The sequence below is a fragment of the Martes martes genome (genome assembly GCF_963455335.1).
Source record: "Martes martes genome assembly, chromosome: 1".
Lineage (NCBI taxonomy): Eukaryota > Metazoa > Chordata > Mammalia > Carnivora > Mustelidae > Martes > Martes martes.
Genome location: NC_137888.1, coordinates 74,025,888 through 74,038,062, shown reverse-complemented (window position 1 = coordinate 74,038,062; position 12,175 = coordinate 74,025,888). Strand labels below are relative to the sequence as shown.

Sequence of the window (12,175 nt, the reverse complement as noted above, 5' to 3'; positions counted from 1 at the left end):
GACCTGAGCCAAAGGCAGAGGCTTTAACCCACTGAGCCACCCAGGCACCCCTTATTTTATTTTTTTACACTTTACTCTGTGAACTTATGCATGTAGATTGAAATCATATTATGTGTTAAAAAATGTGATCGTTATTAGTCTGTTATAGTGATCACCCTTTTTTCTCCTGGTAGAATATTAGGACTATCTTTTCATGTCAGTACAAATCTATATCATATTTTTAGTTTCCTTATTGATGGGCATTTTGGGGTTGATCGCTATTATGAAAATATAATACAAATTGAGGTATTTAACTTTTCATATTATTTTCAACTTTTTCCAGTTTTATTGAGATGGGATTTACATGAGAATATATACACATTTTTAAATAAATGATTCCATGAGTTTTGAGAAAGATAAACACATGATAATCACCACTCTGGGCAAGATGTAGATTATTTCTATCACCCCTAAAAGTTTGGTTGTATTTTGTTGCTCATTTCTGCTCTACCTGCCCTAACAACTACAATCTAATTTCTGTTGCTCACAGTTAGTTTAGCCTGTTCTAGTGCTTTATGCATTAAAGATGCATTAGAGATTTGTATGCATTAAATCATACATTATGTACTTTTAAATTCTCATTTCGTTGAAACTCAGCATAATTCAAATAGTCAATTTTGGCAATTTATATTTTTTAAAAAAATCATCTAAATTTTCATACTTATTGTTGCAGAGTTGTGCTTAGTAACATTTTAACTGTTCATTCTTTGTGCTATATATTTGTGTCTAGTTTTTATCAGTTAGCTTTGGTAGAGATTTAAGTTTCATCTTTTCAAAACAACCTTTCTTGGATTTTTCTTAATGGTTGTTATTTTTCTTCATTCTTTTTGTTTTATATCTGTTATCCTATTTTCCTGACGTTTATTTTATTTTTAGATTTTCGATTTGAATGTTTCATTTTAATCTTACTAATAATAGCTTTTAGGGGCATCTGGGTGTCTCAGTCATTAAGCATCTGCCTTCAACTCAGGTCCTGATCCCGGGGTCCTGGGATGGAGCCCCGCATGGGGCTCCCTGCTCAGCGGAAAGCCTGTTTATCCCTCTCCACTCCCCCGTTTGTGTTTCCTCTCTTGCTGTGTCTCTGTCAAATAAATAAAATATTTTTAAATAATAATAATAGCTTTTTGGGGCATCTGGGTGGCTCAGTGGGTTAAAGCCTCTGCCTCCAGCTCAGGTCATGATCTCACGATCCTGGAGTCAAGCCCATATCGGGCTCTCTGCTCAGCGGGGAGCCTGCCTCCCCCTCTGTCTGCCTGCCTCACTGCCTACTTGTGATCTCTGTCAAATAAATAAAATCTTTAAAAAAAAATAGCTTTTAATCTTTTCAGCATTCTTCAAAGTACTATATTAGTTGTATCTCCTAAGTTTTGATACAAAAAGTTGGCATTGCTAACTTTTCTACAATTATTTATTTTATTTTTAAAGATTTTATTTATTGTCTTTAGTTGAGAGAGAAAGAGCTCCAGTTGGGGAGGGGTGGGGAAGGACAGAGGGAGAAGGAAATGCAGACTCCCTGCTGAGCAAGAATCCTGGGGACCTGATGTGGGGCTCAATCCCAGGACTCCTGGATTATGACCTGAGCTGAGGGCAGATGCTTAACCGACTTAGCCTATTTATTTATTTTAGAGAGAGAAAGCATGCACATGCATGCAAGTGCCTCCACCTGCACTTGAACAGAGGGAGAGCTAGGGACAGAAGCAGACTCCCTGCTGAGTGTGGAGCCCTGTGTGATGCTGGATCTCCCTGAGATCATGACCTAAGCCGAAGAGTCAAGAGTCTGAGGCTTAACTGACTCAGCAATCCAGGTGCCCCAGGAATTGCTAATTTTTTTTTTTTTTAATGTGCTTTTGTTAAGCTTATGGTTAAATTTTTTATTTCTTGACACATCAAAGTATTTTATAATAAAATAGATTATTTCTTTCCTATTCTAAAAATATTGTTATAATTAGTCGTAATTTTCTCTTTTTTTGTTTTTAATCTTTTTTTTTTAATATGTCCTTTTTTGTCTTGGTGCTCAGGTCTTGTTTTCTTTGTTTTTGTTGTCTCTAGCATTTTGGCCTATATGTATTCTATTTTAAATTCTACTATCTAATTACTTTCTACTATCTGTCTGCTGTCTACTATCAGTCATTACCTATCGTCTGTAGTAAGTGACAGTTACCTAATTTTAATAAGTGATACTTTATTACAATAAAAGAAACTTATCTAATTTTCTTGTTTGAGATAAAATCTAAAAAATACTGTTTTGTTTTGTTTTTTTGCCTTTTTGAGGTTGTGTATTTCCTGGGATTTGCATAATTTTGTGTAAAAAAAGATCATGCTTGCAGGCATTGGCAGAGAGGATAGGACTGGGAGAGGACAGAGCTATGCCTTATGAATATGTTCAAAGGACTAGAGAGGAATATCTGTCTGATAATCTGATTGGTTAAGCTATAGTGAAAAATCAGTAGACAGATCTTGGTTTGAAGCAGCATTCCCTTGTCTTTTTCAGACAATTAAAAAAGTGATAAATCACTACCATAAAATTCACCATTTTTATTTTTTAAAGATTTTATTTGTCAGAGATAGTGCACAGGTGCACACACACACAAGCTGGGAGAAGGGCAGTCAGAGGGAGAAGCAGGCTCCTTGTTCAGCAAGGATCGTGATGCAGGACTTAATCCCAGGATGCTGGGATAGTGACCTGACCTGACGCTTAACCAACTGAGTGACCCAGGTGTCTCAATATTCACCATTTTTAAAAAAAAAATTTATTTGACAGAGAGAGAGAGATCACAAGTAGGCAGACAGGCAGGCAGAGGGAGAGGGGGAAGCAGGCTCCCCGCTGAGCGGAGCTCGATCCCAGGACCCTGAGATCATGACCTGAGCTGAAGGCAGAGGCTTAACCCACTGAGCTACCCAGGCACCCCTACCAATATTCACCATTTTTTTTAAGTGTACATACAGTTGAGTGGTCTTTATTCACAAGGTTATGTAACTATCCCCACTGTCTGGTTCCAGAATGTTTCATCACTCCAGAAAGAACCCTGTACGCATTAGAAATCACTCGCCATTATTTCTCTCCTCAGTCTCTGGTATCTACTAATTTATTTTCTACTTTTACGGGTGTGCCTACTGTATGCATTGCATATAAATTGAGCCATACAATATGTGACCTTTGGGTCTAGCCTTCATTACTGCCATCTTTTGTGTTAATATTCTCTGTGTGCCATTTTAATTTCCTTGTTTCTTTTACTATATATTTTGAGTTGTTTCCTTACTTGCTGCTCTGGGAAATTACAGTTAATATCTTAATTCATAAAAGTCTAGTTTGGATTAGTGCCAACTTAATTTTAATAGCATACAAAAATTTTGCTTATAGATAGTTCCATTTCCCTCATCCCCCATTCCTTTGTGCTGTTAACATACAGATTACATCTTTATATACAGTGAATGCTCATCAACATGGATTTATGATTGTTTTATGCACTTTTAAATCAGGTAGGAGAAAAAAGTTAACAACCAAAAAAATTACACTGTTTATATTTACCTAATTACCTTTACCTGTAGTCCTTATTTCTTTGTGTAGATTCAAGTTATTGTCTAGTCCTTTGATTTCAGATGTAGGTCTCTAATATTTCTTATAGTACAGGTCTGCTGGTGGTGATTTCTCAGTTTTTGTTTAACTGGTATGTCTTTAATTTCTCCTATACTTTTGAAGGGTGATTTTATCGGATATACAGTTCTTGGCTTTAGTTTTTTTGGAAGCACTTTGAAAACTTAATCCACTATCTTCTGGCCTCTCTGCTTTTTCTAATGAGAAATCAGATGTTTAACCTTATTGAGGATCCCCCAATAAATAAGAAGGAGTTTCTCCTCTTGTTGCTTTCAGCATTTTTTACTGCAGCTTAATTATGCTGTGTCTGGGTTTAGATATCTTTTAGTTTATTTGGAGTTTGTTGACTTTCTAAGATATGTAGATTAACGTTTTTCATGAAATTTGGGGAGTTTTCAGCTATTATTTCTTCAAATATCCTTTCTACCCCTTTTCTCCTCTCCTGAGACTGGTGTGTATCTTAGATACGGTTGCTATTGTCCCACAGTTCTCTGAGGCCTGTTCAGGTTTCTCCATTCTTTTTTCTTTCTATTTCTCAGACTCTGTAACCATTCTTAGACTATCTAATTGACCTGTCTTCAACTTCATTAATATTTCTGCCTCCACATATCTGCTATTGAGCCTTTCTAGTGAAAAATTTTTTTTTTTTTTTACTTCACTTTTTGACAATAGACTTTGTATTTGGTGAGACATAGTTTTTATGCGTTCCTTTAGTTTTTTAGACATGGTTTGCTTTAGGTTTTTGAACATAACTTTAAATTTTTTTCCTAGTAGGTCAAACATCTGTGCTTCCTCAGGGACAGTGGATAGCTTTTTTCTTATGAGTGAACTATACCTTCTCATTTCTTTGCATGTCTTTTGTTGTTGTTGAAAAGGAGACATTTTAAATAATGTGGCAACAGTAAAAATTAGATATTCTTCTCTGTCTCCAGGGTTGTTTGTTGTTGCTGATTTTGGTAATTGTTGCTTGTTTAGTGATTTTCCTGAATTAACCCTCTAAAATCTACTGATGTCTGCACTTGGTTAACTTAGTAGTCAGCTTATAATTATACCAGTCTTTACTAAATGAGGGGATCTGTATGCATTTGGGGCACTCTTTAGTAGACAGCTCTTCCTTAAAGTTCATGTCCTGCTTGTTCAGAGCTGCAAGTTTAGTCAGAGGTGTGAGTTTAGGGTCTTCTGAAGTCTTTCCCTGATCATATGCACAGCCCCAGGCATGCATACAGCCCTCTGCTTGAATACGGCCTTCTACATTCTCAGAAATATATTGGAGCTTTTCAAAGCCATTGGAGCTTTTCAAAGCCATTCAGAGATGGACATCTTAGTCCCCAGCTTTCCTTTTAATCTTTTTGGTTATTGTATTGTTTGCCCCAGCTATTACCCACTGCCTGTAAAATTGTTTCTGATAAACACCCATCCAAGGAAGAAGGTTTTTTTCTGTTGGATGTGCTCAGAGATCAAATAGAAATCACTTTGCAAATGGAGATCTTCTGGAGAACCATCATACAGGTCAAATAATGACAATTTTTTGGGAATGAATCTATGAAAGATTCTGTTCCATTGCACTCCCCTTGGTGACTGCTAGACTGCACCAAGAATTTTAGCAAGTTATTTTTAAAGACTATCATGCAGCTGAGAGCTGGAGAGGGACTAGAGCACTGATGTTTAGCTGTTTTTCTTGAATTAACACCCTTTAGGTTTCTGCAGTCCTTTGGTTGGTTTTCTAGATGTCTGGAAAAGTTGATTCTGACAATTTCTGCCATTTTTTTCATTGCCTTTATGGAAGAGAGAATTTTCAAAAGTCCTTAACTCTTCTGTTTTCAGTGATGTCACCCTCAGGCAATTTTTAATCTGGTAGAATCAGAATGGCATGAGTTGAAGGTTGAATATATTTTGTTAATTTCGTTCCATTCTGACTTAGAATTCATATCTTTTTCCCTTTTTAGAGTCTGGAGAAATCACACTTAGGAACCAGCCTGCTTGGATATAAGTTCTAATTCTGCTACATAATACCCTTATGACCTTGGTCGAGTTACTCTACTTTCCTGTGCTGTAGTGTCTTCATCAGTAAAATGGGTGTAATGATAGTACCTACCGATAGAGTTGTGAGAATTTGTAAAGTATAATCTATGTAATGTACTTAGAACAATAGCATATAATAAGCACTCAATAAAGATCACCTGTTTTTAGAAGTTATGATGTTGAAAATTTTAGTGTGACTCTTCTATTTAGTTTTGAATGTATCATGCAGATATCAAGGATCTTTTAACTTTCCAGTGAATGTAAGTTTAAAAAATACTATAAAAAATACTATAAAATATATTTTTATGTTACTATACAAATATAAGTCTAATAAAATATACATTTCTTATATGCTGTTATTAAATATTAGAAAATAATTGGGAAGCCCAGATAAAGTTTAATGAAGAAAGCTCCTATTGTGTTTATTATTTATGATATTATCTGTTTATTATTAGGTTAATAATAATGAAATGGTTGCATTACAACGAGAGCCTAATAATCCCTATGATAAGAATGCAATCAAAGTAAACAATGTAAATGGAAATCAGGTTGGCCATTTAAAGAAAGATCTTGCAGCTGCTTTGGCCTATATCATGGACAACAAATTGGCACAGATTGAAGGGTAATGTATTTTCAGAGTTTAGTTTTAATAATTAGAAGTTGTGATCTTTGAATTTGTTAAGAGGCTATATAGTTGCTCTCACAACTTTTATCACTATGCCTTTATTATGTGTTAATAAATGTGTTAATTCTTTTCCCATCTGCCTCTACTACCCCAGCCATGAAACAACTATTCCCTTACTTTTCTACTAAATTATTACCATGGAGAATAATAGACTTTGGCTCAAATATTAGGAAGTCTACACCATGTGTCCAAACTTTTTAGTGCATTGATTTGGGAGTTTGAAAGTGTTTGTTTAAATCAGAGTTTGTAAACTAGTAGCCTGTGATCGTATGTAAGTGAGTTTCATTTTGCCTACATAGTGTTTTATAATTTTTCATTCATTTTTAATATTCAGATATCTGGATATTCTGCATTTTATACAAGTTAATTTTTTACCTAATGTAAAAGTTATTTATGTAGATTGCTCTTGACAAATGGAAGATCTGACCTTCATTTTCACAGGACATCAGTTGACTGGAACAGAGTAGCAGCTGCTACTTTAGGCAAGGCCTATATGCTCCCAGTTCTACCACCCCTTCCTTTTTTAAAACTCCCGGTCTCCTTGGTTACCTTTTTTTCTCTTTTAGGCATTTAGTCTGTGATCTCAACTTTAAGTATGGAATGTTTAGAATATGAAAAGGTGAGGTTGGGTGATAAATACTGAGTAATGTCTTCTCATTTGTTTTCTCCATTCTCAGTTCATTAAATTTTTTGGATATTGAGAATAAATTTTTAGTAAATTCTGGGTCAGAAATACAGTTGACCCTTGAAAACATGGGTTTGACCTGTATGGGTCCACTTAAATGCAGATTTTTAAAAAATAAATGCAGTATAGTACTGTGAATGTATTCTGTCGTCTTTATGATTTTGTGAATGTTTTCTTTAGCTTACTTTAAGAACACAGTCTTTCATGCATATAACCTACAAAATATGTGTTAACTATGTTATTGGTAAGGCTTACAATAGGCTGTTAGTAGTTGAGATTTTAGGGTGTCAAAGGTTATATGTGAATTTTTGACTGCATAGGGGGTCAGTGTCCCTAAACCCCATGTTGTTAAGGGTCAGATGTAGTTCTTGCAAATCATTCCCCATTCTCCCAGAATTGGTTGCTACCCTCAGTGGTTCTGTTAGTGAAAGCTCTACCCCAGTTAAACTTACTATTGTACCTATCTTACAGTCTCAATTATAGGTTATCCTACTTTATTCTATCTTTCAGTTTCTTCTGACTTTCTCTTCCAAAAGCAGAGGAACAGAAAGTGATTGTTGTTGATACTGTCCCTGTACTACTTCTGTCTTTCTAGTTTGAGCATATAGTTCCTTCTTATTTCACTTCCTTGCAAAATTTGAATGAGATGCTTACAATATTTAATTGTCACATTCTTAATGGAAGTAAAAAATAAAACATTTCTAATTTTCTCTCTTTTTTTTTTTCTCTTAAATATAATAGGGTTGTTCCTTTTGGTGCAAACAATGCTTTTACCATGCCTCTCCATATGACTTTTTGGGGAAAAGAAGAACATAGAAAAGCGGTTTTAGATCAGTTGAAGAAGCATGGATTTAAATTGGGTCCTGCACCAAAAAGTAGGTTTAGAGTTTAAGCTCCTATTTTTTTGCTATTGTAAGTTGTAGGAATTGTAAAACATTCCTTCTCTTGAGAAATTTGAGTTTGTTTGGCTAAACTGATTTGTGTGTTGAAGGCTCTGAGTTGTAACTCAGAAATCTTTTTAAGGAAATACCTGATTTTTTTTTTCTCTTTATTTTGAAATTATAGCTTCATAGGAAGGGGCTTGTGTGTGTGTGTGTGTGTACATGCACACACACACACACACACACACACACAATGTACAAAGAGGTCCTGTATTCCCTTCCCTAGGTTTCCCCAATGATAATATCTGGAAATCACTGATTTTAAACTTCATCTTTGAAAAAGACAAAAAGAATCTCCCAATAGGAAATGAAGAACTATTATTTATTTGGCAAGAGTTTGTTCAAAAAATGTGGAATTATTTTAACAATGTATTTTTTAATGACTTTTAGGGTTTTTTTGTTTTGTTTTGTTTTGTTTTTTGTTTTTTGTTTTTTTTTTTGTTTTGTGTTTTTAGAAATATTTCATTCATCTATTTGACAGAGAGAGAGATCACAAGTAGGCAGAGAGGCTGGCAGAGAGAGGAAGGGAAGCAGGCTCCCCGCCAAGCAGAGAGCCCGACATGGGGCTTGATCCCAGGACCCCGGGATCAGGACCTGAGCCAAAGGCAGAGGCTTTAACTCACTCAGCCACCCAGGCGCCCCTGACTTTTAGTTTTTTAAAAACTCTTTTAAATACATTTAGAACACAAGTTCTAAAAGTCACTTACTAAAAGATAATTCATTTGATGATTTTGTTCTTTTCATTTTGTAAATTACAGCTTTAGGATTCAGTTTAGAAAGTAGTTGGGGCTCTGGAAGAGCTGGACCAAGCTATAGTATGCCAGTTCATGCTGCAGTACAGATGACAACTGAGCAGGTATGCTGCTTTTTTATTTTATAATCTAAAAGTGAATTTTAAATGTTGAAGATAATGTTTAAAAGAATAAGATAAATATGTATGTGCTAGTATTTGTGATCTTCGGGCTTGTTAAGTTACGAAACATATTATAGAATATATATTAAAATCTTTTTTTTTTTTTAAGATTTTATTTATTTGAGAGAGCAAGTGAGGGCAAGCACAAGCAGGTGGGAAGGACAGAAGGGAGAGAGAAGCAGACTCCCCTGCTGAGCAGGGAGCCTGATATGGGGCTCAATCCCAGGACTCTGAGATAATGACCTGAGCTAAAGGCAGATGCTTAACCAACTGAGCCACCCAGGAGTGCCTATGTTAAAAACTTTTATGTGAAAAGAAAACAGTGATAAGGAATGCGTACACATTCGTACATATATTAAAACACATGCATTGTTGTATATGCATGGGATGTTTTAGTATGTTTTGATGTTTTTATATTATTTGGGTTTTTTTAAATGTTCAAATATTTTAAAAAATTGAAGCTTGAAACTTGTTTCAGTAAGTTTGCAAATGGAATGCAAAAAAAATTCTAAATCTTAGGCATTAGTGTAGTTCTTACTTTGTCTAATCTGTAATCTAAGATACTATTAGGCTAAATTAATTTGGGAAAAAAGAATATAAAATAAATTAATGGAGGTCAGTCTATAAATATATCAATTTTTTTTTGTCTCTACCTATCTCTATTAGCCTTTTTATCTTGTAATTGTAGTTATCATATTTTACTTGCTTGTTATTATTCGGACTTGAGCCTGTGTCTGGTGGGTAAACCCCAGGTTACCTCTCTAACTTTTTTGATTTGGCCTGATTTCTTCTGCGCTACTGCTTTTTAGTCATGTACTTATTTATAAAAGTAATTATAACACATGTTGTTACAGAATTACATTAGATCAGTTTAAAAAACCAACTAAATTAGCATAAGATAAAAATCATCTATTAATATTTTGTAGCACATAGCAAGTTGTTTGCAGTAATAGTAAATGAAGTGCCATTGACGTAGGAAAAAAGATAAATAAATGCACCTGGTAGGATCTGACAAAATGGTTTGAATACAATTAATAGAATCACAGAATTGCAATGGCAGAAGGAACCTTAGAGACACTCTAAATCTAAATTATCCCTTTCATTTTATAAGAGTGAGATACAGGCAATAAGGGTTAAATCTCTTGCCCAGTGTTATGTACAGATTTGTGACAGAGCTGTGACAAACCCTAGATTTATCTCATCCGTATTCTTTTCTTTTTTAAGGTTTTATTTATTTATTTATTTGACAGATAGAGATCACAAGTAGGCAGAGGCAGGCAGAGAGAGGGAGAGAGAAGCAGGCTCCCCGCTGAGCAGAGAGCCAGATGCAGGCCTCGATCCCAACACCCTGAGATCATGACCTGAGCTGAAGGCGGAGGCATAACCCACTGACCCACCCAGGCGCCTCTCATCCATATTCTTTTGATTGTAACACAGTTCCTCTTACACCTAAAGCATCTATTCATTCTGCCTTCTGTGAGCAGTGTAGCAACTCAAAGAATGTGCTAGGTACCTTTTGGTATTCAAATCTTTTAGTTAATTAAATGATTTAAGAGCTCTGCATTAAGAGAAATTATTTTAATTGGTTTGTTTCATGATGTTTCTTGTTCTTATTTGTTGTAGCTTAAAACAGAATTTGACAAATTGTTTGAAGATTTAAAAGAAGATGATAAAACTCATGAAATGGAACCAGCTGAGGTATTGAGCCAATATTTTCTACTTATTTATTTATGTATTTATTTATTTATTTAACTTTAAAAAATACTTTATTTAGAAAGGGAGAGAGCATGGTTATGTGAGATAGAGGGAAGGGGCAGAGGGAGACAGAGAATCTCAAGCAGACTCTGAGTGTGGAGCCTGATGTGGGACTCAATCCCATGACACCAAGATCATGACCTGAGTCAAAATCAAGAGTCAGACACTCAACCCTCTCAGATCAGTCTACAAATACATCAGGTTTTTTTTGTCTCTACCTATCTCTGTTAACCTTTTTGTCTTGTAATTGTAGTTATCATATTTTACCTGCTCGTTATTAGTAGGGCTTGAGCCTTTGTCTGGTGTGTAAACCCCAGGTTACCTCTCTAACTTTTTTGATTTGGCCTGATTTCTTCTGGGCCACTCAGGCAGCCCCCAATATTTTTTATTTAGAACTATTTGGAATTTTAAAATACACTGTTAATCTGTGTAGTTTTTAGCACAAGGTCAAGTGTTTTCCAGAACCTGCATGGAGAAAAAGAGAAGATTGGTTTTATTTCTATTTAAGACCTTCCTTTTATTTATAGGCTGTTGAAACACCATTGCTGCCACATCAAAAACAAGCTCTAGCTTGGATGGTTTCACGGGAAAACAGTAAAGACCTTCCGCCATTTTGGGAACAGCGAAATGACTTATACTATAACACAATAACAAATTTTTCTGAGAAGGACCGACCAGAAAATGTCCATGGAGGAATTTTAGCTGATGATATGGGTTTGGTAATTATTTTTTTTCTCTTGAGTTAATAAAATTTTATTTTGTAATTAAGATTTTATATAAGGTAATTTTGAAGTAATTTTGAAGTAGATAGGAATATGTTGGTGCCAGTGTGGGACTAGATTTCACTTTCAGTATAGAATAATTTTCTCTATGTCTTTAACTTAAAACGAGGCTATATTTTTTTGTTTGGTTTATTTTGTTAAGGTACAATTAATACAATATTGTATTACAATACAGTATTCATACAATAATGTATGAATGTATTTTCAATTTTCTTTGGAAATTTGAGGTAGCTTATCTTTCATGGATCTTTACAAAAGGGAGGGAAAGACAACAATGTTATATGGAATTGTTTGTATTCTGTCACAGTATTATGATATACAGAGTATTAAATATATATTTGTGATTCCTTACACCAGCAGTTTTAATACTTTTTGGTCTCAATAACCATTACATTCTTAAAAATTTTTGACAGTCCCAAAGGGCTTTTTGTATTTGTGGATTATATCAATATTTATAGTATTAAATATTAAAGTAAAAATTTTGAAGTTAGTAGTTTAAAAACAAACTCATTACTTATTAACATACATAGCATATTTTTAAATGAAAAGGGACTATTCCAAAACAAAAATAATTTTGATAAGACTGGCATTGTTTTACATTTTTACAAATCTCTTCAGTGTTTGGCCCAAGAGATGAATTCTGAGTCCTCATAACTGCTTTTTCATTCATTCTGTTGATAAGGTGTTTTGATACAGGTACATAAGAATTAGTTCTCACACAGATATGTAGTTCGGAAACATAAAGAGTATCTTAATAG

General features: G+C 34.6%; 1 protein-coding gene across 1 annotated transcript in view; it reads left to right on the top strand.

Annotated features, from left to right (window-relative positions):
* Positions 1-12,175, top strand: part of HLTF (helicase like transcription factor) — a 54,211-nt gene that overhangs the window by 5,242 nt on the left and 36,794 nt on the right. Inside the window, exons 3-7 of the mRNA XM_080796536.1 lie at positions 6,112-6,278; positions 7,768-7,901; positions 8,726-8,823; positions 10,504-10,578; positions 11,163-11,354. Of these exons, the coding sequence (XP_080652662.1) occupies positions 6,112-6,278; positions 7,768-7,901; positions 8,726-8,823; positions 10,504-10,578; positions 11,163-11,354 (666 nt within the window). The remainder of the gene's footprint in view (positions 1-6,111; positions 6,279-7,767; positions 7,902-8,725; positions 8,824-10,503; positions 10,579-11,162; positions 11,355-12,175) is intronic.